Source organism: Prinia subflava, chromosome 13 (assembly GCF_021018805.1).
Source record: "Prinia subflava isolate CZ2003 ecotype Zambia chromosome 13, Cam_Psub_1.2, whole genome shotgun sequence".
In the NCBI taxonomy this organism is placed as follows: Eukaryota; Metazoa; Chordata; class Aves; order Passeriformes; family Cisticolidae; genus Prinia; species Prinia subflava.
Genome location: NC_086259.1, coordinates 19,577,486 through 19,604,800, shown reverse-complemented (window position 1 = coordinate 19,604,800; position 27,315 = coordinate 19,577,486). Strand labels below are relative to the sequence as shown.

At 44.3% G+C, this 27,315-nt stretch overlaps 1 protein-coding gene across 1 annotated transcript in view; it reads right to left on the bottom strand.

Moving 5' to 3' along the window:
* BANP (BTG3 associated nuclear protein) overlaps positions 1–27,315 on the bottom strand; it is a 123,164-nt gene that overhangs the window by 1,283 nt on the left and 94,566 nt on the right. The window contains exon 12 of the mRNA XM_063410780.1: positions 4,297–4,440. Coding sequence (XP_063266850.1) covers positions 4,297–4,440 — 144 coding nt within the window. The remainder of the gene's footprint in view (positions 1–4,296; positions 4,441–27,315) is intronic.

The following is a 27,315-nucleotide window of genomic DNA, read 5'->3' as shown; positions in this document are numbered from 1 at the left end:
TTTGGGTGAAGTGAGAACAGCACGAGTAAAATCAGCTCCTCCCCAGAGGAAATTCCTCCTGCAGGCCTGACTCCCTCACTTCCCAAGGAAAAGCAGGAGGAGGTAAAAGTGACTGAAACTCCCAAGGAAAATCTCTGTACAAATTCGCTGTCTACCAGGAACGAGGCTGGGGAGGGAAAATCCGAATTAATTCCTGGAGTCAGGAAAGGCACGTGCAGAGCTGGGAGAGGAGCAGGGTCCAGAGCAGCTGCACTGGCCTGAGAGAGCCTCACAGGCAGGAAAGCTCCACAGCCCATCTCAGCACGGAGCAATTCCCAGCACAGGGCAAAGATTCCAGGAGTTTTTTCCCTCTAAACTCCTCCGTATTCCATAGATCTGCCCTTGCTGGATTTGCCCTCATAAACACCCCTAAAGGATGGCCTGGCCACAGAGTTCTCTAATTTTGGTGATAAAAAAGCCTCATTTGAGGCTCTGCTTTCTGCTCCCAGCCTTGAACCTGCCAAAAGATCCACAAGGGTGGGAAATCCACCAGAATTCCCAGCTTTTAGGTTGTATTACACAGGCCCAGCTTATTTATTATTCAAATTAATTTCAAAATCATAAAGTGTTGCTACTGAATTCATTTCCCTCTGCCTTGCTGCCAGAAATTGCATTTGGTTACAGGAATTTTTTCCTGTTTAATTTGAAGGGTGTTTTGTGTTTGCTTAAAAGTTGAATAAATTCATGCCAAGGTGCTGAATAAATCTATGAGATTGCTAAATTGGATAGCACAAAAATTTTTAAATAATCCTCAAAGTTTTCTTTCCCATTTAGAGGAAAAGTGTACTGAGTAAATAGAATTATCAAATATCAGCACAACAGCAACACCAAATATTGATCCAGCCTCAGACTTGAAAGGGATTACAAGAATTTATATTTGGAATGATGGTGGGTATTTTTCCAAATCTAACAAAATTTACCACCAGCATTGCATCTGAGCACAGAATTTAAATCCAAATATTCTGTATTTCTAGACTTTGCAAACTGCTGTCAAAACATGAAAAGAAGCCAAGCAAAAATCATTTATGAAGAGACTGAAAATACAAAATTGAAGTGGTTTTTGCTCTGCTCCAGCTGAATTCAGAGCAGGGATTCATTACAGGAAAAAAAAAGGGGCAGAAAAGTGGTACCTTGTTGTGAGACATGGAATAAATCCCCATTTGTGCTGTTTCAAACAGGGAATTGGCACGGAATCCAACCCAGGTGGAAAATAAATTCCACTTGAATGAGCTGTGATTGATAAAGAGCTGCAAAATCCTTGGGAACATCTCAGCACGTTGACAAAGCACCAGGTGGAAGGCTGGCTCTCACTTGGAGGGTTTTCCCTTCCCTCAGGTAAGACTTTTCCCTTCAGATCAGAGATCCTTCTCCATAAAAATTCTGTATTTTTATCCACAAAAAAAAGCTCCTGAGCCATGGATAAACTCAGAGCAATGCAAACACCAAGCTGGTTTCTCCAGCTCCTTTGCAGATCCTCAGGGAATATTTACAGCCCACTCGTTTGGGGTTTGCTTTTCCTTTCATCCCCTTTTCCTGCCACATTCCCTCCCTGCTTTCCCAGGAAACCTCTGTGGTTAACCACAGCTCGAAAAACCAACAAGGTGCAAAATGTCCCTGGAGAGGGAGGAACTCCCGGGCTGGCAGCTGCCCTGGGGAACTGCTCCAGAATTCCTTCCTGAGGAGGGAGAAATCCCAGGGCAGGGAAATCTGGGAATTCTCCAGGCTTGGAGGCACCAGGAGGGAGAAACCCCAGGGGAGGAAAATCTGGGAATTCTCCAGGGACAGCAGCAGAGGAACATCTCTCACTGCCTGCTTGGCTTATCTGGGCTCATGATCCTTGTGGGTCCTTCCTAACTCGGGATATCTGCGTTTTTCTGGGATTTATTAAATCCACAGGAGCAGCAGTGATGGAGGATCCATAAAAAACAACTCCTGCAGAAAACCCTCAGTGTTCAGAGCACTCTTAAAAATAAAATCTTGATGAGGGCAGTGCTGAGGGAAGGAGAATTCCACAGCCACTTGGCTTCCTTGGGGAAGAAGCCCACGGAGGGGGATTTTCAAAACCACGTGTGACCAAATTCAGAAAAACGTGTTCCAACTGTTCTAAATCAACTTTGTGGTGCTGTCACCAAAGCTTCAAGCTGATGACAGACTTCTTCTAGCCTCAGATTCACAGCTGTTCAAACTGATTAAAAACAACCAAAAAAAACCCCAATAATTCCTCCTCCATAGAGGAGAGGATCAAGTGTTCACTTCCAGCTGCTGCAGGGCTTCCTGTTGATCAAAACAACTGGAAAACTGCTGTCAGGACAGGAATAACTGTTCTGAGGGAAACCTCAGCCTGAAAATGCTTTTTGGCTGATTGCAGCCACGTTTTTGGTGCTGTCCTTTGCCACAGCTCTCAGCCTTGAAGGACACACTGGTGACCCAAATAACTTCTCCAAGCACAGAAAAGCAGGGGCAGTCAGGGATCGTTTCTATCCTAAAATAAATGATGTTTATTATTACAAATGATGGGGTTTATGGATTTGGAAAGGGAGCATGAGCTGCCTCTGTTTGTGGGTAGACACAGAACACATCTGACAGCAGTTTGAAGCATGTTAAAGCACACGGAGAGGAGAAACGGGGGGAATGGAGAAGGGAGAGGAGAAGGAAATGGAGAAGGAAATTGAGAATGAAGTGGAGAAGGAAACAGAAGGAAGTGGGGAAGGAAGCTGAAAAGGAAATGGAGAAGGAAGTGCAGAAGGAAACTGAGAAAAGTGGAGAAGGCAGTGGAGAAAAGTGGAGAAGGAAGAGGAGAAGAAAGTGGAGGAGGAAGTGGAGAAGAAAATTGGGAAGCAAGTGGAGAAGGAAATGGAGAAGGAAGTGGAGAAGGAAGTGGAAAAGGAAACAGAGAACAAGGTGGAGAAGGGAACAGAGAAGGAAGTGGAAAAGGAAACAGAAAAGGAAATGGAGAAGGAAGGGGAGGAGGAAATGGAGAAGGAAACGAGAAGGAAGTGGAGAAAGAAATGAAGGAGTAAGTGGAGAAGGCAGTGGAGGAGGAAATGAGAAGGAAATGAGAAGGCAGTGCAGCAGCAGGTGAGCAGGCAATGCAGCAGGAACTGAGCAGGAAGGCAGTGCAGCAGGAACTGAGAAGGAACTGAGAAGGAACTGAGAAGGAAGGCAGTGGAGCAGGAACTGAGCAGGCAGTGGAGCAGGAATTGAGAAGGAACTGAGCAGGAAGGCAGTAGAGCAGGCAGTGCAGGCAGTGCAGGCAGTGCAACAGGCAGTGCAGCAGGAAGGCAGTGCAGCAGGCAGTGCAGCAGGCAGTGCAGGCAGTGCAGCAGGCAGTGCAGCAGGAAGGCAGTGCAGGCAGTGCAGGCAGTGCAGGCAGTGCAGGCAGTGCAGGCAGTGCAGGCAGTACAGGCAGTGCAGCAGGCAGTGCAGGCAGTGCAGGCAGTGCAGGCAGTGCAGGCAGTGCAGGCAGTGCAGGCAGTGCAGGCAGTGCAGCAGGCAGTGCAGGCAGTGCAGGCAGTGCAGCAGGCAGTGCAGGCAGTGCAGGCAGTGCAGGCAGTGCAGGCAGTGCAGGCAGTGCAGGCAGTGCAGGCAGTGCAGCAGGAAGGCAGTGCAGCAGGCAGTGCAGCAGGCAGTGCAGGCAGTGCAGGCAGTGCAGCAGGCAGTGCAGGCAGTGCAGGCAGTGCAGCAGGCAGTGCAGCAGGCAGTGCAGGCAGTGCAGGCAGTGCAGGCAGTGCAGCAGGCAGTGCAGGCAGTGCAGGCAGTGCAGCAGGCAGTGCAGCAGGAAGGCAGTGCAGCAGGCAGTGCAGGCAGTGCAGGCAGTGCAGGCAGTGCAGCAGGCAGTGCAGGCAGTGCAGCAGGAAGGCAGTGCAGCAGGCAGTGCAGCAGGCAGTGCAGGCAGTGCAGGCAGTGCAGCAGGCAGTGCAGGCAGTGCAGGCAGTGCAGGCAGTGCAGGCAGTGCAGCAGGCAGTGCAGGCAGTGCAGGCAGTGCAGCAGGCAGTGCAGGCAGTGCAGGCAGTGCAGGCAGTGCAGGCAGTGCAGGCAGTGCAGCAGGCAGTGCAGGCAGTGCAGGCAGTGCAGCAGGCAGTGCAGGCAGTGCAGGCAGTGCAGGCAGTGCAGGCAGTGCAGGCAGTGCAGGCAGTGCAGGCAGTGCAGGCAGTGCAGGCAGTGCAGGCAGTGCAGGCAGTGCAGGCAGTGCAGGCAGTGCAGGCAGTGCAGGCAGTGCAGGCAGTGCAGCAGCAGGGCTGGCTCAGCGCTCGGTACCTGTGTGGCTGCAGCGTGGTCCGTGACGGGGGTGAGCTGCACGTACTGCACCTGGATGTCGCTGCCCTGCAGCGGGGAGCCGTCCACGCCGCCCGCCGCGGGCTCGGCCGAGGCCACGGCGATCAGCTGAGCCCCCTGCAGCACCTGCGGGGACACAGACACTGAGAGCTGCTGCCACCACGGGACTGTCCCCACTCCTGACCCACACACGGCTCCCCAGAGGTGTTTGAGAGACTCTGACTCCATTTGCAGTCCCATGAGAAGGGTGAGACAATATAGATGCTACAATTCACGTCACCACGATCAGAAGCCAAACTATTTCCCAATTACATTGTATTTTAAGTGTTTCTTGGCCTATCAGCTTTTGTCACACAGTCCTTCTCCAGCCCAAGGACACTGCTGCAGCTTCAGGCCCAAAAAGTATAAACAGGGAATTGAGGGTGGGACTTCATAACCTGAAGTGTAATTGGACAATGAACCCCAATATGTAAATGGGCCAAAACTTATAAAAGTGAAAACTCATGACTGGGGTCCATCTTGGGTCCATCTTGGGTGGAGCCACACTCAGGCTCTTGTACTGCCCGAGGTGTACCCAGACCAATCCAACCAGGAACACCCCATGAACCATCCAAAAAATCCACCAGGAACACCCCATGAACCATCCAAAAAATCCAACCAGGAACACCCCATGAACCATCCAGACCAATCCACCAGGAACACCCCATGAACCATCCAAAAAATCCAACCAGGAACACCCCATGAACCATCCAAAAAATAGAACAGGGACACGCCATGAACCATCCAAAAAATCCAACCAGGAACACCCCATGAACCATCCAAAAAATAGAACAGGGACACGCCATGAACCATCCAAAAAATCCAACCAGGAACACCCCATGAACCATCCAAAAAATAGAACAGGAACACCCCATGAACCATCCAGACCAATCCAACCAGGAACACTCCATGAACCATCCAGACCAATCCAACCAGGAACACTCCATGAACCATCCAAAAAATCCAACCAGGAACATCCCATGAACCATCCAGAAAATCCAACCAGGAACACCCCATGAACCATCCAAAAAATCCACCAGGAACACCCCATGAACCATCCAAAAAATAGAACAGGAACACCCAGGAACCATCCAGACAAATCCACCAGGAACATCCAGGAACCATCAAAAAAATCCACCAGGAACACCCATGAACCATCCAAAAAATAGAACAGGAACACCCCATGAACCATCCAAAAAATCCAACCAGGAACACCCCATGAACCATCCAGACAAATCCAGACCCAACACCAAAACCCACTAAAGGAACCCCAGGAGAAGCTGTTCCTCAGTCCCAGCTGCTCCCAGGAGGGTTTCCCACAACACACGGAGCACGTGGATTCCCATACTGGATGCTCAATGCCCTTGGCCTTGTGGGATTGATAATTATGGTAATTATGACAAATTCATTAGGACAGAGTGACAGATCCCACTGTGAGTGTGATAACATCAGAACTCACTGAGCAAGGTTTTCCTGCATGAACACCTAAATCCAAAATATTCCTTCCCACAGCCAAGGCATTCATTACAGCAAGGTTTATATTCCAATCAATAGGAAGGTGTAGATTTAGGAATTCTTAATTAATGCTTATGTTTATCCCATCTGCATTTGGCTGGAGAAGACAACAAGTCCCTCACAGGCTTCAAACTCAAAGAAAAATCGATCCATCTCAAAGCACTTAAAAACGGGCTTGGAATAAACTCATTTTAATTCCCTTCTTGAAACAAAAATCAGAATAAAAGAAATGTACATAAAAAATAACAAGTCCCCCTTGCATTTCTCAAACCCAGCCCCACATTCAGGTTTAATTTTTATGAGCCACAAATGAGGGATTTTTAAACATTTGAACAAAAGGAATCATTCAAACCAAAAGAAGAGAACACAGAGCAAAAAATAACATTGTTCACAGAGGTTCTGCTGACCAAGAATGATTTCTCAGCTGATCTGCGGGTGGGTGGCCACGGACAAGGGGGTGGAGCTGAATTTCCGCGGGGAGCGTGGGAGGAAGAGGAGTGAGGTCCAGGAATGACCTCCAGGGTGTTGTCGGGATTTTATTGGGATCCTGAGGCAGCACCAGCACCGAGCTGCTCGAGGATGTCCCAGGAACGAGCAGAATTCCCTCATCCCACAGTATCAGTTTTGGAACCCCTTGGTGCTGTCGGGATCACCCTCTGTCCCATCCTCTGATTTTTTTTCCTCATTTATTTCTCAGCTGGAAAATTCAGAGGGGTTGGGAGTGCCTGAACAGCCCCGTGAGCACAAAGTCCTGGAATAGTTTGGGTTGGAGCACCTGGGCCAGTGGAGGTGTCCCTGTCCCTGTCCCTGTCCCTGTCTCTGTCCCTGTCCCTGTCCCTGTCCCTGTCCCTGTCCTCGTCCTCGTCCCTGTCCCTGTCCCTGTCCCTGTCCCTGTCCCTGTCCCTGTCCCTGTCCTCGTCCCTGTCCCCGTCCCTGTCCCTGTCCCTGTCCCTGTCCCTGTCCTCGTCCTTGTCCCTGTCCCTGTCCCTGTCCCTGTCCCTGTCCCTGTCCCTGTCCCTGTCCCTGTCCCTGTCCTCGTCCTTGTCCCTGTCCCTGTCCCCGTCCCTGTCCCTGTCCCTGTCCCTGTCCCTGTCCTCGTCCTTGTCCCTGTCCTCGTCCTCGTCCCTGTCCCTGTCCCCGTCCCTGTCCCTGTCCCTGTCCTCGTCCTTGTCCCTGTCCCTGTCCCTGTCCCTGTCCCTGTCCCTGTCCCTGTCCCTGTCCCTGTCCCTGTCCTCGTCCTTGTCCCTGTCCCTGTCCCTGTCCCTGTCCCTGTCCCTAATGGAATCCAACCCAACCATTTCAGGATTTTGGGGTTCTCCCCCTGTGTCATCCCACTGACCCAAATCTCTGCCTTTCTCTTTAGGTTTTTCCCTCTCCTCTCTCCCTTTTTTCCCCCTCTATCATACTCTCTTCAAACTCTCGGTGATTTAACATGAAAATGTTAAATCTCTCCCAAATTTCTCTATTTTGACCCTTCTTCAGTGAGATATTTACCACACAAAACATAATAAAATGAATATTAATAATGAAAACCAGCTACTTTCTCTGCTCTCTTTCTTTCCATGTCAAGTCCATTTTATCCCATAACAAAAAATTACCATTTAACATTCAACTGCCAAGGCACGAAAGGGAATTTTTAAAAAAAGAATAAAATATAAGAAATTTTCTCTCCATTTCTTCCAAAATTATTCAAACATGGTTCAATTCCTGTCATATCCTTTGAACCCACGAAACCCCATTTTTGAACCCTCTAAACCCCATTTTTTAACATTCTAAACCCCATTTTTGAACCTTCTAAACCCCATTTTTTAACATTCTTGCTATTGTTATGAACTCTTTTATAAATCTGGGCACGCACATGTGTTTGCCTACCTATAAAAAACTCAAAAAATAAGATATATTGGGGCTTTGGTGCCTTTTTTCCATGTTTTTCCCCATTTTTACAGCAGGAATGCAGTAAAAGACGGTGTTTCTTTAAACCACAGTGAGGTTTGGAATCCCAGAAGGAGTGGATGTTTCTGGAAGCTGCAAATCCTGGGACACTGATGGCCAAACACATTCAAATGACAAACACAGCTCCTCCAAATGATAAGAAGCTCTGCTGATAAGAGTTCTTTTCAAAAAGATAACTCCCCGTCCCTGATTCTTTTCAGTCTGAAATTTTGGAGCCTTAAACTAAAACCATCTCCTGCTTTAAGTGCCAGCAAAACATTCATTTAGTGGCTCACATCCTGAAATATTCCAAAGTGAAGGAAATGCAGAGTTATAGGATAAGGGCTTTGCAGAAAATCCCACTGCAAGAGCTTTCAGGTGCTTTATTCCCATTAAGATCCCAATTAATTGCTCTGAAAATAAAAGTCTGTTGGGTTAAGGTAAAACAAAACAAAAAGCTTCCACTTAAAGGGAAGGTTTCACTGGGAATTTCATGAGCTGCTTCCTTGGAGACCTCCCCTTCCCCAACAACAACTTGTACCTAAAATTGTTATTTCCTTCAGACATGAAATGTGCCGATATGAAAAGAAATCCAGCATAAATCAAAGCAGTTGGGAGCGGAGGAACCGTCCCTGCTGTGCATTTCTGGGAGTGCTGAGTGGAACCGTGCAGGAAAGCGACCTTAAATCTGTCAAAGCTTCATTAGGGAACCCCTGCAGGGCCAGAGAGCAGGGAGCACCTCCTGGAAATTCCCCAAAATCACAGGCATGGAAAAGGAAGCGGACTTCAGCTCCACGGAGTGGGGAGAACGCAGAAGGAGAATTTTGGAGGGTGTTTTTACCCTTATTTAATTGTATAAGAAGAATAAACCATCCCAGCTGCTTTCCTGGCGATCCCGGTTCCGAGATTCCCTTCCCGTCCTGGAGAAATGTGGGAATACAACCTGCACCCTTAATTTTCCTTAAATTTCCCCAAAATGTCCCTTTTCCTGCCTGCCTGGAGTGAGAGGAGGGATGGCAAAGTGTGGCTTTGCTTGGATTCCTGGCAGGGAGGAGTTCCAGCCCTGAACGATGATGTCAAATGCATCAAATCCAAACACAGATTTCCACTGAAAATCCACTTGAAACCAGCACACGTGCAAAGGTTGATTGTAATTATAATTATAATTAATTGGCAGTTGGAGTGCAGATGGAATTTCAGTAGAAATGACTGGATATGGAGACAGGAGTTACCTCATCTCATTCCCTGTATCAGATTCAAGGGGATATTGGGAAGAAAGGGGATCTGGATGGTTCCTCTGACTCATCTCCTGCTCTGACATCCTCCCAGGAAAACTCCTCAGGATGGCTCCGGAGCTCCCTGACGGCTCTTCCCAAAGCCAGCCTGCGCTCCAGAGGGATGGAGCACCTTTCCTACAGGGAAAACCTGGGAGAACTGGGATTGTTCAGCTTGGAGAAGCCTCAGGGTGACCAAACTGTGACCTTGCAGTGCCTGAAGGGGCTCCAAGAAGGATGGAGAGAGACTTTGGACAAGGGATGGAGGGACAGGACACAGGGAATGGCTTGCACTGCCAGAGGGCAGGGATAGGTGGGATACTGGGCAGGAATTCTCCCCTCTGAGGGTGGTGAGGTGCTGGAGTGGAATTCCTGGAGAATTTCTGGCTTCCCCACCCCTGGAAGTGTCCCCTGGATGGGGTTTGGAGCTACCTGGGGTAGGGAAGGTGTCCCATGGCAGGGGTGGCACTGGGTGAGCTCTAAGGTCCCTCAGGAGTCCCCAGATCTACACAAGTGCAAGAGTTTGTGAAGGAATGTTCAGTGCCAGCACAGCAAAATCCATGGAGCTGCTTCCCAAAGGAAGAGATTTCAGGAGTGGGCAACCCCAGATCTCTAGGATAATTCACAGTTTTCAGCAATACTAAAGGAGCCTTTGGCTTAAACGGGGTTGGTTTTCCAGCAGAATGTTATTGTTGGGTTTTATTCAATGTACAACTGAGTAATGGCTGGATAATCCAGAGAAAAATACTCCAGTGTCAGGGAAATCTTCCCAAACTGGAGCTGCCGAGTGCAAGAGCCCAAGGAAGGAGTCAAAGATGGGTGAGGCAGAGTCCTGCAAGTGAGCAGCACTGGGAGAGGTCATTGCAAGGAATAACTGAGGGGAATCACAGCATCTGCCTGCTGGGAGATCCACAGGAGCTCCACAACACAGCCAAGAGGGAGAGGATCCCTCATTCCTCCCTCGGCTTCCTTTCCACCCCAAAGTGGCAAATCCCTGCTCGTCTGAAAAATACGGACACGGCTTGGAATGGCACCCTGGGCTCCAATTCCTGGTGGGATTGGTTCTGCTCAAAACAAAACGTCAGGAGAAATACTGGGGTATTTTCAGCACTTTGCTGAAGGCTTCAGGCAATTGCATCCAACCTTTTCCTAAATAAATCCCGAGGAGGATTTGGCCTCTCAGCGCTGCTGAGAAGCTCCATCCCCTCCAATGAGGCTGGCAGTAAATATGCCACTTTAAAGAGTCTGAGCAGAGCACAGAGGAGCTCCCCAAATCCCACCCAGCTGGGAAACGTCTGCTCCAATCCCTCACTCTGCCCTCGGAAGGGTCATTCCACTGCAATTCCAGAACCAGAAGAGATTTAGGGGGAGCTGCGAATGTTTACATCATAACTGGCAGTGGGTTTTTTTTGTTTTTTTTTTTTTTTAATAGAAGCAAAATAACATCTGAAAGTTTGGCTCTTGTTGCCAGAGTAACGAAACACTGCTCCTACTGTCCCCGGCAGGATCCCATTAACCGGGAGAAATATGGATGGGGAAAACAAGCACAGAGACACAGAGAAGGTCTAGGATTGCACAGCGCAGGAAAAGGGCTAAGAAAATGGATCTTCTCCCTCCTCCACTTGAATTCTGGAATGACGTCACCAGCTGGAGTTCCATCCATCAGGATCAGGAGTTCGTGGTGGCTTCAAAGGAAAAGCAGGAGGAGGATGGCAGGAAAAAGCAGAGCAGGGAGCCTGAGCTATAAATCAGGAGCTGGAGAAAGTTCTAAGCCGGTGCTTGTCAATTAAAGAGCACTTAAAGGAGCAAACAGTGCTCTGGAGAATTACCTGAATTACATTAATGAGTTTCTAACAGAAACTTGCACCAAAAAAAACCAAACCCTGCTCTGGACATGATTCATGGAAAAAAATTCCCAAGGACAAGGAAAAGTAGAAACTCGACCCAAGTTAAAGCAGCCTCGGTCCCTGGGGGTTTGTTCTCTTTAACAGCCCCACTCCTCTGGGAAGATGTTCCCTGATTTCCTGCACAGGAAGGGATCCACAGGCTGGAGCTGTCTGTTGTCTTTAGTTTTCCTTTTCCACCCCAATCTCCTGACAGGAGTGACAGAGCTCTGCTGAACATGAGGAGTTCTCTGTGTTACAGGGCTATTTCCATGTGGAGGGGGAATATGAATCCCAGAATTTCAGCTAAGAATAAACATATGGAGAGGCTGAGGTTTGGAATGAAAACCATATGAGAGAACACCTGCACTTCTCCAAACACTGCTACAAAAGCTACAGGATACTGGTAGGAAAGGAATTAAAACTCTCAACTGCAGCTCTAATCCTGGCTTTTATCTCCTAGGAAAGTTTGTGTCCAAGGAATCCAAAGGAACAGAAGTTTTATCTATTTTATTTCAATTACTGGCACTGGGCAAGGTGAGCGTGGCTCTGGTGGTGACCAGACCTCGGAGCAGATGGGCTGGATATTAAAAGTGATCCATCATCTCCCACCCCCGAAAATCAGCTCTGATGTCCAAACCCCTTTCCTGAAGAAAAGCAATTAGGAAATCTGATGGATTTCCTCCATGGAGGTGGATGTTCTTCCACACAGCCGCTGTCATTTTTAAAATATTGGTTTTTGATAGATTTAATAAGCTCAGAGCTGCTCAAATCAGCACCCTCTGATTGCCAGCAGGGCTCACAGATAAGCCAGGAATTATCTCAGTTTTCTCCACCTGAAGCCACCTCATTTCTGCTGGAATTCCACACGTGCCTCCCTTTCACCAAGGCACTAAGGGGACAAAAGTTTCCAATCCCCTGAGAAAAACTTGGGAATTGGTGTTTCTTTCACACTTGCAATGATGCAAATGTTCTTTTTCTAATTTCCAGCCATAAAATAGAAATGAATCCTCAGAGAGTGTCAGCTTGTTTGACTAACTCATGTACTGCAATTTCTGGGGCTGTACATCATGCTTTCCCAATTTTGCAAATGAATTTGTGATTCCTTGAATTAATTTCCTCCTCTATGGACTTGTCTCAAGCTGAAGCCAGTAGCCTGACATGTAAGAATTCTACAAATCCTTCAAAAATGGGATTTGCCAATTACATTCCACGTTGAGCCCGCAAATAAAATCCTTTTTCTGGGAGGGATTTTAATTTTTTTTTTTTTCTGCTTGCACGGGAAAGCAGTCCCAGAGAAATCAGGATTTTAGCAGAGCACCAAAGCTCTGTTTCAAACGGGAATGAAGAGGAGTAAGAAGGGATTTGTTTATCCACTGCACTTCCTGCATCGCTTCGAAAACTGCATCGAGTCATTCTAAAGCCATTAGGTAACACATCCACCCTGTTCTGCTATAAATCATTAAAATCTCTTTGCTTTGGGGGTGGAAAACAATTGGCACGGGCGTGGAGTGCCTGTTCTCCCCCGTGGATTAAACTCCAACCATATGTGAGTTGTCAGGGCAGTTTTACCCTTGCTGGGCTCTCCGAGGTTCTGTGCTCTCTCCTCACCCCTTTGTTCACCCTTTGTGTTCATTTTCCACTCCAGCCACATCCAGGGATGGAATTACAGGGACCAGCCCATCTCTGAAGCCCTGGCTTTGCTGTAGAGCTCCAAGTTTCACCTACGTGGAGCTCCCAGCCACCCCTGGCCTGTGCTTGAACCTCGCTCTCCCATCCAGCAATAAATTTCTATTTTGCTACCAGCTGAGCCTCCAGGCCAGCCAAAGGTCTTTAATTCCCCTCTCCACATTACATTTGCATACATGTTAAACTTTCCCAGCGTCATTTGCATGTTTGAAAAGGCATTTTGGAAGCCCTCTCCATTTTATTTTATTTTTTTTCTCCTGCAGTGTGAATTTGAAGCAGACATCAAGGAGAGCTCTGGACCCAAAGCTGTTGTTTGCTCGGAGTCCACATCTGCTTTTCCCCAAGCCATTGCCAGTTCTGGAGCTCACTTTAATACCCAGCTGGGATAATGTAAAACGAGGATAGAACCTCCAATAAAGGCTGGGAGCACATTTTTGTGCTCAGGAATAGTTGTGTGCAGCCAGTTCAGCTTCACTCGTGTTCTACCCACTGAAATTTTGTCTGAATGAAGGGAAAAGGGGGGAAAGCCCCACCCCAAAGCAGGCCCTGTGCGTGTGTGTGGCCACACCAGTGGGAAGTGGAACTAAAGCTCACCAGAGCTGTACAAAATCCACTTCTAGAAGGTTAAAGTGCCTTATTTTTACAATCAACCCCTCGGTTTTGAAAGCAAAAATGTGGTTTTCTCCAAGCAATGAACACAGAACGTTCCCTGGGCTGCTGGGAATCTTCTCCCTCCACAATTCCCAACTTTCCCCAGTCTAACCCGTGGGAAGGCTGGGAAGAAATCTTTAAATTCTTAGGACACTCCAGCTATTGGAGTAGAGAGAGAAATGCTGGACAAAGAGAGCTGAATAAATGAAATAATCCTATAGAAATCATAATTTCCTGGCAGCTTTGGTGGCCCAAACATCCATCAGGAGTGGGGCAGCAATAAAAGTGATAACGTGCTGAGGTTATCCCAAAATCCGTGCACAGGGAAGGAGCACAGCGAGCCCGGCTGACAGGGATCTGTGGGCTGGGGAAACAGTTTTGAGAGTGTCAGGAAAAGCTTTTCCTCCTCCCAGCCCATTAAGGGATGAATTATTTTGATTTAGGCGAGCGGATTTTTCTTCACACATCCTCCAGTCTGAGCCTGGCTGCGTCTGGAGATGAGGAAAGGCTGGAAATGGGTTCAGCACTGGAGGAAAAAGCAAAACCCACCCACATTTGGCCTTGCTGGAGTCTGGGGCTGATACAAGGGAGAGCATTTCCAGCCCTCACATGGATCCAGACGCTGCCTGGGGAGTGCAAAATGCCAAGATCCCCTTCATGTAAGATTCCATCGAGCTCGTGCTCATAAAAAGCAGTTTTTTCACATCTAACACACAACATGCCGGGGTTCTTCTTTTTCTCCTTAAAAATCCTGCAAAAAGTGTGGAAGTTCGGAAAAAGCAGCTCATGGAGAGACCCAGAGCGACCCCGGTGCCAGGGTCCATTCCCAGTTCCTAAAGAAATTCTGGGGATATTTCCCTCTCAATTCCCAGTTCCTAAAGAAATTCTGGGGATATTTCCCCACTGAATCCACAGTTCCTAAGAAAATGCTAGGGATATTTCCCCCTGAATTCCCAGTTCCTAAAGAAATTCTGGGGATATTTCCCCCCTGAATTCCCAGTTCTTAAGGAAATTCAGGGAATATTTCCCTTTGAATTCCCAGTTCCTAAGGAAATTCTGGGAATACTTCCCCACTGAATTCCCAGTTCCTAAGGAAATTCTGGGATTCTATCCTCCCTGAATTCCCAGTTCCTGTGGAAATTCTGGGGATATTTCCCCACTGAATTCCCATTTCTTAAGGAAATTCTGGGAATATTTCCCTTTGAATTCCCAGTTCTTAAGGAAATTCTGAGAATGTTTCCCCACTGAATTCCCAGTTCCTAAGGAAATTCTGAGAATGTTTCCCCACTGAATTCCCAGTTTCTAAGGAAATTCTGGGAATATTCCCTCCCAAATCCACAGTTTCTAAGGAAATTCTGAGAATGTTTCCCCACTGAATTCTCAGTTTTTAAGGAAATTCTGAGAATGCTTCCCCACTGAATTCTCAGTTCCTAAGGAAATTCTGGGATTCTTTCCTCCCTGAATTCCCAGTTCCTATGGAAATTCTGGAATACACCATTTCTGGCTGAACACAAGATGTTTTTGCAGCCTGTTCTCCCCCTGGTACCAACATTTTCCTCTGCCAGGATGGAACAGTCCCAGCACAAACTTTATCCCTTAAAAATCACTTCCCACCCTCCTTAAATCCAAGTTTCACACTTTTTAAGGAGAAAGGAGAAATGAGATTTAAGGAGAAGGAGGCAGTAAGTGCTATTTAAGCTTTTGTCATAACAAGGAGATAAAAGCACAGGAAAGAAAGGGATAAAAGACTCTCCAAGGAGATTTTCAGCTGACCAAGAATTCCCTCTGATCCTTTTATTTACCTACTTGGAGCTTTTTCCTGAATATATCACTCAGGAATCGGATCACACAAAGCACAAAGAGAGCCACTGTACAGTAAATAAGCCACAGAGGAGATAAGGCATGAAACAGCACTGAAAAAAAGAAATTTAATTTTTTTTCCTCCTTTTTACGTGCAGTCAGATTAAAAATCTTTAGGAATTATCCATCCTAAAACTGGAAAGAAATAATGAAGCACTGGACATCCCAGAGTATGGTGGGGCAGTGTTATAAGAAGAGCAATAAGAGTTAATAATTAACTTTTAAATGAGATTTTAAAGTTTAAGTGGTGGCACCCAGAACGGAGCAGGCAAAGAGTGGACAGGGGAACTTTTAGAAGGATTGGGAGTCTCTGATTGTAGAAATGTCATGTTCCAAATCCATGGAAATGAAGATTTCTGCTGATTTTCACCCTGGATGTGACCCATCAGGGGTTAATTCCAGTGCTGAGTGTCCAGAGAGGCACTGGGGTCCTGTCCCTCCCTCCTGCAGATCCCCCAAATCCACATTCCCACTGATTTCCAGGAACAACCCCTGCACTGCCCAGGGCTGCTCCTGCCCCAGCTGCAGTCCCAGCTCTGGATTCTGAGGGATCCCTGAGCCAACAATTCCCTCTCCTCAGTGCTGAGGAGCTGATGTGACCCCGGGACTGGCGCTGGGTTTGTCCCTCTGGAACAGCCCCGTTCCTGCCTGATTCCAGCCTTTCCCTGCGGAATTCCTGCCCCAGCACTGCCCTGCCCCTGCCGCAGCCCGGGGTTCTGCTGAACGTGGCATTAACACATCCCCAATGGGATTCCAGGGAAAATTCAGCTTTTCTGGGATGAGCCCAGGGCCAGCCACAGCGGGAATGATTTCATCTGAACCTCGGACCACTCCTGACATTTCCCTGCTCCGAGCAGAATTTCCATTTGTGCCAATTCCCAAACCCTGGGGACATTCCCAGAGCCCCCCAGCCATGCCCAGCTTTATTTACAAGGAGCCCCTTTGGGAGCTCCGGGCTCTGTCACGATGGATGCAGGGCCTGAAACATCCCAGAGCCCATTCCATGAAAATTCCATGAAAAAGCTGCTGCTGCTGCCATTCCTGAAGGGATTCCTAAACTCTTGGGGCACATGGAAATGGTTCTTGTATAATATAATATATTACATATATATACATGGATCTTATTATATAATACAACAATATTATTCTATTCCTATATACGATATTTAATTTAATTTAAATTTAAATTTAATTTAATTTTAATTTTATTTCAAATTTATTTTAATTTAAATTTAATTTTATTTTAATTTTATTTCCATTTTATTTCAATTTAATTTTAATTTTATTTTAATTTTATTTCCATTTTATTTCAATTTTATTTTAATTTATGTAGTATATATGTAATATAGAGTACAATAATGGTTATTATACATAATATTAATTATATTTAATATATACAATTATAATACAATTTATTAGATAATATGCCTGATAGGATAATATTTATTTTCAATAGAAATAATAGATAACAATGCTCTATATTGCAGGATATGAATTAATTTCTTCTATTATTATAATATTATAATAAGAAATTATAATAAATTATAATAAGAAATGTAATATACCATCTATATTATACAATATCGTGTTGTTATAGGAATTTTATAGGAATTTGAGTGAATAAGAAAGCAGGAGAGAGAGACAGAGGGGTCCCTTTGCTCCTTCTGTCCCTGACTCTGTGTTGGGAAGGAGTAAATAATTCCACCTGAGGTTTGCACCAATAATTAACAAAACTATAAATTAACGAGCTTATTATTACTAATAAACATTCCTTCTTCAGACCAACAAGTGCAGAGATTAAATTATAAAAATCCAGTTTGACTTGGAAAAGCCCATCTGGAATTTCTGGATGTTTTTTACCATCACGGGAAGTTTGGAATTATTTGGATGCTGTAAATAAAAGCCCAAAGGGCTCAGCACTGAAAGGGAGAAAGGTGCACGTGGAAATACTTAACGTGGATAAATCCCTAATAATTCTAATAATGGCACGGGGAGAAATCTGGGAATGTTTCCACACAACACGTGGGGAGAGCGGATCCCGGTGCTCACGGACTGAAATATCCGAGAGCAATCCAAGAGCGAGGAGGAGAGCAGGGACACAGATCCACAAAAGGAATTAAGGCAGACAATGAAAAGTTTGAAGCCCCTCTGGATAAATCCAAGGCAATCTCCAGGATAAAAATTCCAGCGGAATATGGAGCACTCCGGGAAAAATCAAAAAATCAAATATTGGAGGCTGCAGTGCCAAGCGCTGCCGTTCCTGCAGTCACACAAAACCTGGGATAAAAACCTCTGATTCCTTGGGAAGGTAAATCCAGGATTTCTATCCAGGGGTTGGGATTTCTGTCCTGATAAACAGCAGAGAAAACCCACGGGTGTGATGTGCAGGAAATATTAGCGTAAGATAATTCTGCAGGAGGAGAATTGCAATTTATTTTTGGTGTGCTGGAGTCTTTAAGGCTTAAAACAGAAGGGGAAAAATTCTGCACGTAGAAACAATTTAAATAATTACAATAATTAAAAATTTGAGGAATTACACTTTGTTCTAAGTAGAAATCATTAAGAAAAATAATTAATTTCAAATTTAAAATCCTTATTCCTGCACAAACTTAAACCACTTGAGCAGCAGCCAATAGTGCAGGGAAAGCAACGTTCTCCTTCCAAAGCTTCCACTGGAATAGCTGAGATATCCCAAGAAAACTCAAAATAAATCATATTTATCACCAGAGGGGCAAAAAAAGAAAGCAAACATCCATTTTCTTGTTTTTCCTGTGGCTGGAAATGAGATTTGAGCCTAAAAAAGTCCAAACAATTGCGGGATTTCTGTCTAAATCTGTTTGTTCGCTGCTTGGGAACCGGGGAAGGATTTTATCCAAGGAAAACAAAATCCTACCAAGCCAGAGGGTGAGGGAGCCTCGAGCCTGGGTGATGCCGAGGGTACAAATCATGTGCAATTCCCTGGAAATGAAGAATTCATTTCTTTTACAGCCCAACCTTTCTCACGCTTATCCCACATTTTCAACATTTCTGGCCCCGTTCCTGCTCCGAGCCGGAGCACAAGTGGATTTTGGCCACCAAGGAGTCAAAGGGAGCAGTGCCAGGCACCCCAGAGAGCCAAGGCAGGGTTAAAATCCTGATTTAGGATGTTTGGGAAGGGTGGGTAATTTTGTTCTCAAATTGAATTCGATAAAATCTCTCGTAGACCTCAAAAGCAGGAAGAAAAATGAGTAATAAGCTGTTAATTCCCTCCGTTTTTCCAAGTTTTTCCTCGCTCAGTGCTAACAAAAGGGAACGGTTCCTGAATTTCCTCACTGAATTTTTGTGTCTGTTGGTCACTTATGACTTTAAGTGCTAAAAAGATCAGATTAACAATTTTAGGGGGATTTTTTTCCAACTGTGAGAGCCCTGTTCTCAAATCCCTTCCCAGCACTATCGGCTGTTTTTATCAAAAGCCAGGAATTTCCAACAAGGAATATTTCAGAGTGAGTTTATTTATTGTTTTTATTTATGGGGTGGCAAAACCACCCCCAAATTTGTTGGATTTTGAACTATCAGCCTAATGAGTGACTTAATTGTTGAGTAATTCCGTGGCTCCCGTCCCTGCAATCCCAGGTAAATAAAAGGAACTGCCCAGCTACGGAATGTTCCCGGGAAATGTCCAAGATTTGGGAAGCTGGCTCGGGATGAGCCGCGTGTTTGTGGAGACACGAGGCCGAGCAAGGACTTGGGGAAGGATCCCTCTGGGAGAATCTGAGCTCAAGGAAAGCTCAAAGGTTATGAAAGATCCCTTATGGAACGAATCCACCTGGATTTTTTCATGGAAAACGCTGAATTTTAAATGAATCTAAAGGAGGGTGCTGGGGTTTTGTTTTCCAGAGAGATCCCGTGGAAAGAAAGGATTTTGTGGAAAGCTGGGAAAACATCACAATGACAAATGTAAAGCAAATAAAATGAGAAAGGATTTCCAAGCCTTGAGCAGATACTGCAAAGGAAGACCCTGAATCCCACTCCCAGAAATCCTTAAAGGGAAAAATAAACAGAAAACACAAATGACAAATGCAAAGGAAATAAAATGAGAGGATTTCCAAGCTTTGAGCAGATATTCCAAAGGAAAGACCCTGAATCCCACTCCCAGAAATCCTTAAAGGGAAAAATGAGGAGAAAATACAAATAACAAATGCAAAGCAAATAAAATAAGAGAGGATTTCCAAGCCTTGAGCAGATATTCCAAAGGAAAGACCCTGAATCCCACTCCCAGAATTCCTTAAAGGGAAAAATGAGGAGAAAACACAAATAACAAACGCAAAGCAAATAAAATAAGAGAGGATTTCCAAGCCTTGAGCAGATGTTCCAAGGGAAAGACTCTGAATCCCACTCCCAGAATTCATTAAAGGGAAAAATGAGGAGAAAATACAAATAACAAATGCAAAGCAAATAAAATAAGAGAGGATTTCCAAGCCTTGAGCAGATATTCCAAAGGAAGACCCTGAATCCCACTCCCAGAATTCCTTAAAGGGAAAAATGAGGAGAAAATACAAATAACAAATGCAAAGCAAATAAAATGAGAGGGGATTTCCAAGCCTTGAGCAGATATTCCAAAGGAAGACCCTGAATCCCACTCCCAGAATTCCTTATGGGTAAAAATGAAGAGAAAACTTTGAGGGGGAATCTTGACCATTAAAATTCCGTGTTAAACGCTTGTTTTGCACAAGCCCAGGAGCAGCTCTGGCCAATATTTGTCAGGGAATTCTGGTTCCGTGCTCTCCTTGCACCTCCCTGTCAGGAATAATCTGGTTCTGTTTAACCCAGACCCAACAAAGCCGAGTTTGCTTAACCCCAAATGAGTTTAACCCCGACCTTTGGCCACCTGCTCCTTCAACTCCGAGGGCTTCCCCGTCCTTGTTCCCTGTTTTTTTTTGACCTCACACCTCAGCACACACTGCCAGGGTTTTACAGACTCTGTAATTCCCTAATTCCCTGCTCCGTGGGGCTTTATTGGGACTGTAACCTTTTCATGAGCTTGTAAATCCCGGCTGTGACAGAACGAATAAAATCCCAGGATGAAGATATTCCAAAGCTGTCGTGGAGATTTTTGGGGTTTTCTTTTTAATAAAAACATTTCGAAGCTTTTCTTTTTTAGCTGGAAACAATTTTTTTTTTCCCCTTTTCCATGCAGCTGTCAGCAACTGCTCAGTGTATTAAATATTCTGCTTTCAAGAAGCAAATGTTTCGAGTTGAGATATTGAGATTAAACCCAAAACTCATTAAAAGACACCCAGAGCTGACCTGGGGCTATCCCTGCTCTCATTTGGTTCCCACTTCAGAAGAGCTGCCAAGAATCCATGAAATATTTTTCAAAATCTTTGGACTTGGGCTGATCACGAACGAGTTTTTTCTCGAGGAGGTTCGAGCTCGCTGCAGAGGCTTTAAGGAATTTGCACATCAAAAATCAATAGTAAAACTTCATCTATTAAAAGGGTACAAGGAACATAAAAATCAGATTATTCAGCGTGGAAATTAAACACAGAAATCGTAAAATGCCAAATTTTCCACCACAAAAAAACAAGGCACTTTGCTGCGTCAATTAAATTAAAAAATTAGAATTTAAAAGTCAAAATTAAATTAAAAGTTTCCTGTTCATTTTCACCAGAACAAAGGAGAATTTGCTCAGCTGAAATGGAACAGTGAAATCAAATCCATCCCAAAGATTTTGAGGGAAAAACTGTCATAAATCTGTCAAATCCTTTAGAATCCCAAATATTTGAACAGAGCCTGGAAAAGAGGAGCTGCCCTGGGAGCAGAGAACTCGGAAACCAAGGAAAGGTGAAAATCCCAAGTTTTCCTGGAAATGACAGCTCGGGGAATTGTGGATTTTGGAATTCTCTTTGCTGATCATTCCCTGCAAAGCAAATCAGGAAAATTCTTTTCCTGACCATTCCCTGCTGATTGACAGAGGGGAAAACGGGAAGAGGGATCAGAGCTCATTCCCGTTCCTTAGGGAATGTGGGATGGGATCACAGCAAACTCCAAAAGCAGAAACTCTCCTGTCTCCTTCCTTGGGAAAAGCAGGAGAAAATCTATTAAAAATCAGAGAAAACACCCAAAAACGTGGACAAAAAAATTCCAGAATTTCTGATTTCTTAGCTTAGTTCCCCATTACAGGGAATTTTATCCAGGATGAGTTTTTATGTCAAATTTTCTGTCCCCTCTGTTTTTGCAAGATCCTGTGAACCTGAGTGCATCCAAATTTGGCCATTTTTTGGGAAAATAATCATTATTCCACTACAAATCCAGATTTACAGACAAAGAACTGCATTGGGAAGGAACTTTAATTAAACAACTCTTCATTAATTGATTCACCCTGAAATTATAATATTAGGATCTCGCATTCATGAGGAATATCTGTGATAATTCCTCAAGATTTTTTCCTTGAGGTTTGTTAAAGTGCAAAAGGTGGATTTAAAATCAGTAATGGAGCAAAAATAAGTTATGGAATAAAACACATTCAGGGAGTAAAAATAATTACTGGAATAAATATATAATTAATGGGATACACTTTAATTACTGTCAAATTGCAAATTTATGGATTTTAAATCCTGTAGCACTGAGCAAAACCAGTTCTACTTTAAAATTGAAAGTTTTATTCTCCTTACACTGCACCTCAAATATTCTTTGCTCTTATTAAAAAGTTCCATAAAATGCAAATTCTCCATTCAGCTGAAAGCAAATCAATTTTGATCTGCTAATTATGAATATTTAATTTAGACCTGTAATGAATTAAAAAAAAAATCAACCCAGAATCTGGGTTTGACACCAAAAATTTGACACACAGGGAATTAACCACAAACCACAGGTTTTTCTCCTCTTTCAGATGCTCTTAAATATTTGGGAATACTATGGGACAAATCAGCACATACAGCAATAGTTCTTAAAATTAATCCTAAAATGTTCCTGAAAATCACAAATCTTTTACCTTCATGGAATTAATTCCACAGGGGAAAAAAAAATCCATGTTTTTAAAGCCAAAAGATCAGTTTTGTTTATGGAATCCTTGTTAATTTAAATTATTGTTGTTAAAACTTCATGGTTTTTTATCCTCCTCACTCTGCTCACAGCACCTGGTCTGTAAGAATTGCTGTTATCTGTATTTTAAATTTTTTTCTGCAATTTTTCCACACTTTTCCCCATTTTTTTTCCACAAAAATCTCTCTGGGACCATCGCAGGAAGTTTTATCCAGCGTTTTTCCATGTATTCTACATCTTTATGAGCAAAACCCCTTGTAACAATGAAAGGGGTTTATCTTTTGCTTGATTTATCTCGGGGATTTTTTTTTCCCCTTTTTTCGAGGTGATTTGTAGGAACAGCAAAAATAAAAAGGGGGAAAAACTCGAGGCAGAGCCGATGTTCCCGTGCCAAGAAATCCCCTCCTCTCCCTCCCCCGGGCTCTCCCAGCCTCGGGAGCTCTGTTTAGATAGGGGAAAAATGAGGAACAAATGGTTCCATTTGTCAGAAAGGGGAAATATTTCCACCCCTCCGCTTTTTCTATGGATAATGCGCATCCATACGGATTTCACTGGCTCGGCCAATTAGGGCAAGTGGTTCAAGATGCTCCTTAATTTCTCTTTTGAAGGAAAACAATAATAAATTTGGGAGCCCTGGTGGGGTCGGATGAGCGCGTTTTGCCTGTTTGAAGGATTTTCTCCCTCCTCCCAAAGCCCCCGGGGGATTTCCCAGGGATTTCATTCCTCTGGCTCCTGAGAGGATGTTCAGAAGGGTTTCCAGGGAATATTTGGGAATGGTTAAGGGATGAACTGATAAAGCAGCGCGAGCTCAGTCTGTGGTAGGATTGAGGGATCGTGGCAGCTCCGGAGAGAAGCACAGGAAGGTGATTCCATGGAAATCCCATGGAAATCCCATGGAAATCCCATGGAAAATCCCATGGAAATAAGGGGGGGTGTTGGTCCAAACGCAGGGCAAAAGTTCCAGTGAAACACAATCCAGGGATTTGGCCCTTGGAAAATGCATCCCTGAGGTGAAATGGAATCAAAGAAGTTGGAAAAGCCCTCCAAGATCATCAAACCCAACCATTCCACGCCAAGGGAACGGATCCATGACCCCAGTGCCACATCCAGACGGGATAAATCCCTGCAGGAATGGGGATTCCACCACCGCCCTGGGCAGCCCTTTCCAGGAAGGAATTTTCCCCAATATCCAACCTAAACATCCCCTACAAGTTCAGGCTGTTTCCTCTCACGCTGTCCCTGTGCCCTGGGAGCAGAGCCCGATTCCCAGCCGGCTCCAGGGAATTCAGGGCCCTCCTGAGCCTCCTTTTCCCCAGGCTGAGCCCCCCCAGCTGCTCCTGGTGCTCCAAAGCCCTCCCAGCTCTGTTCCTCCACATCCCACAATGCTGGATCCGACTATCCGTGACTGCTGAGCCCAGAAAATACCAAGGAACTCAAATAATCCCCAGATCCTGAATTGGTTTGGGTTGGAAAAGCCCCTCCAAAGCCATGGAGTCCAACATTCCCGGCACTGCCAAGTCCCCAAGCTCTGCCTCCACGTGGCTTTTAAATCCCTGCAGGGATGAGTTTTGGAGCTGGAGCTGAAAACGTCAAGGTTTGATCCAGGTCCTGTCAAACCCATGGCAAAATTCCCGATTGTGCAAAAGGGAACAACAGGGAACGAAAGCACGTGAGGAGCTGATGCTCACACCCCAAAAAATAATCCAGAGGAGGAAATGAGCAACAGGCACACGAGATGAGGCAGGGAAACACAAGGTGCCCTTCCCAAAAGTTGGGTGGAAGCTCTGGAATTAAGGTAAAGACGGAAAGTTGTGTCCTGTCCAAGCCCTGAGCAGCTTTTCCAGCTTTTCCTGCACGTGTGTAACTCTGTATTCCTGAATTCCTCAGCTCTGCCTCCCGAATCCCCAACCCCAGAGAACATCACTGGGAAAGCTGCAGCCACAGATGAGTCAAGATAAAATACAGATACAAAATACCAGCATAAAATATTCCCTTTTCCAGCTGCACTCCTGCAAAGAGTGAGCACCTATGGAATATTTGGTTGATTTTACATGGACTGAGCAAACTACAGAATTGTGTGGTGCTTCTGGAATTACAGTCAGAGACCCCAAATATCCTCTTCTTGCCAGGGATTGTCCTGTTCCATGGAAAAGTAAATATTTCAGGGTGGCTATCCACAGCAGGAGTAGGGAAAAACACTGGAATAATATAAGAAAATAATATATTTTATAATAAATAAAATAATATATTTTATCCCTACATATGTAGGGATAAAATATAGAGATACATGTATAAATTTTCCCTATAAAATACAGGGATATTTGTAAAAATATAGGGATAAAATATAGATATAAACTTCATTAAATCCCTCAGCACTCTCGCTCCTAACTCAAGTGATTTTTTAAAATTCAATCTAATTAGGCTTGAAAGTGAATTAAGATCTACAAATTAAATCCTCTGGGACTCTGTCAAATATTACCCACACGGGGGTTTATTTGGTTTAAAATAATCCACAGGATGTAGGACTTTGTTAATTTAGAGAAGTTTTTGGGAATATCCTTGCAGAGAGCAGTCCAAAAGAACCTGCATTCTGTCTGAAGGATGAGTTTAGGAGAATTATCAAAGTTATTCCGGTTATTATTTACAATTTTTTAATGGTGCTTTTAAAACCTCACCCAAATTTAATGTATTCACATTTTGATGCATTTTTAACCTGCTCCAGTTTGTGCGGAGTGCTGGAAATGATAATTCAGTTTTTTTGGATGTAACAGCCAACCAAATGCTTTTCACACAATTTCACTCTTCCCTCGTCATCCTTCGCTCTTCCACATCACCAAAGGAGCCTCAACATCCTGAAAATTACACAAACCCCCCTTTTTTATTGTAATAAATCTGCCCTTCAGAACATAACCCTAAAGGTTATGATAATCAATATCCTCTCCAGATATTTTCCTCTCTAACTCAATTATATTCCCCTTTTAATTAGGAGCTTTATTGACTGGGCATAGCAATGTCCTGTCCATTGGCTCTAATCCTCACTTTGGCTCCGTCCTTCTCTGGAATTCCCATGGAAAAGCCTTGGGAACACCCAAATATCACAGCCCTGACTCTGTTAATGCTGCACATTCCCAACATCCACACAAAACTCCTTGGGTATTCCCCTGGTTCCAGGAGAACGTTCCTGGAATGTGGGGCTGACGCCAAAAGCAGGGCCAGGTCTGGACCTTCTGCCTGGGGAGAAATGACGGAAAATGTTCCCAGATCCCTGATTCCCTCCCTCATCTCTCACACCTCCAACGGGACAGGTTTAATAAAGGAGAAGGGAAAGTCAGGAGGGACTTTGGGAAGATTCTTTTCAAATGATAACTCCAAATCTTGATGTTACCCTTGAACAACCAAAGAATTTTGTTATAAACCACAAATATCATCCCTGTGCTCCATAAATCCTCATCGACAGAACAGCACAGGATACAGCAATACATGAATCCCAAATCCACTTTTTCTCCAGCACAAAAGAGCTTTTAGGTGTTAAAAACAAAGGCAGCCACGAGCCCCTGCAGCTCCTGTACGAGCACAACCTCCGGGTCGAGTATTTTCTATTTGTATTTTCTATTAATCGCCCTGAAATCCCTTTTGAAAGGCAGCCAAAGCCAAATGGGAGCCACCTCTCCCTCACCTGGAGTGAGGATCCCCAAACATCCATCACGTGCATCTCCACACCTCCACCAGCCTGAGAAATCACTAAAAATGTAATTAATAAAGACATTCAGTGGTTCGGGTTTCCTTTTCTCTGCGGAAGCTCTCCCCGATGAGGAATTGTTTTCAAGGAGATTCCTGAGTTCTGTTTCTTGTTTTAAATACTTGCAGCTAAAGGCAGCAAGAAATAACTCAGGGAAGAAAATATTTACAGGAAAAAGCTGCACTGAAATATTGGTTTTATGGTTTTCATAAAGAAACATTCGGGTTTTGTTTCAATAGAAAGTGGAGTAAAAACTGCTGAAGTTTTTAATGCCTTAATCTACAGAAATAAACATCAATTAAAGTCACATGGGTAAAAACCAGGAGCGAGTTATATATTTCATGGGGGTTTTAATTTAATGTTTTTATCTAAATTCAAAAAACTTAGGGTTTATTTCAAATGAAAAAGCTGAACATTCCCACTTCTCCTCCTCTTTGTTATCTGAGTTTTCCAAAAAATCACTCCATGGAAAAGATGAAAGTTCTTCCAATTTTTTTTTTTCTTTTGGTTAAACAAATTTTAAAGAACACAAGGTTAAAGTTGCAAGATGCCCCTGCTATTGCTGGCTGGGTGTTTGTGAGCTGTCTGAAAATACAGAGCTGAAGTCTCGCTGTAAAAATGACCTTTCCTTTGGATAACTGCAAGAAAGATTTCCTTGGCAAGTGTTTTCACAGGGAAAAAAGCTTCGCATATATGATTGTTTTTTTCCATAAAAAGACCCAAATGAAATCAGAGATAACAGTATAGAAGTCTGTGCGTAGAAAAAATACAATTTTGAAAATTAGAGATTGAAGGAAGAAAAATCACCACAGATAAACTCAAATTCCTTTAAGTCCCGCATGTGCCTTTTTAGGAAGGTCTTGTTCAAAGGCTGAACCCAGGGCCTTGAAAAAAAAGGAAAAAAACTATTTTGAAAAAAAAAGAAAAAGAAAAAAGAAAAAAAAGAAAAAAACCCCAATTTTGAAAACATAAGATTTAAGGAAAAAAGAAAATCACCAGAGATAAACTGAAGTTCATTTAGGTCCCATGCAGGCCCTTTTAGCAAGGTCTTCTTCAAATACCGAACCCAAGATCTTCAAATAAAAGAGAAAACACTATTTTGGGGGGGGGGGAAAGCCAAAAAACTACTCAACAATTTTGAAAACAAAATATTTAAGGAGAAAAAAAATCACATCAGATAAATGGAAGTTCCTTTAGGTCCTATGTAGGCCCTTTGTGCAAAGCCTTGTTCAAAGGCTGAACACAAGGCTTAGGAAAAATAAAGGGAAAAAAACTATTCTGAAAAAAACTACTCAACAATTTGAAAACAAAATATTTAAGGAGAAAAAAAATCACATCAGATAAATGGAAATTCCTTTAGGTCCCACGTAGGCCCTTGTTCAAAGGCTGAACACAA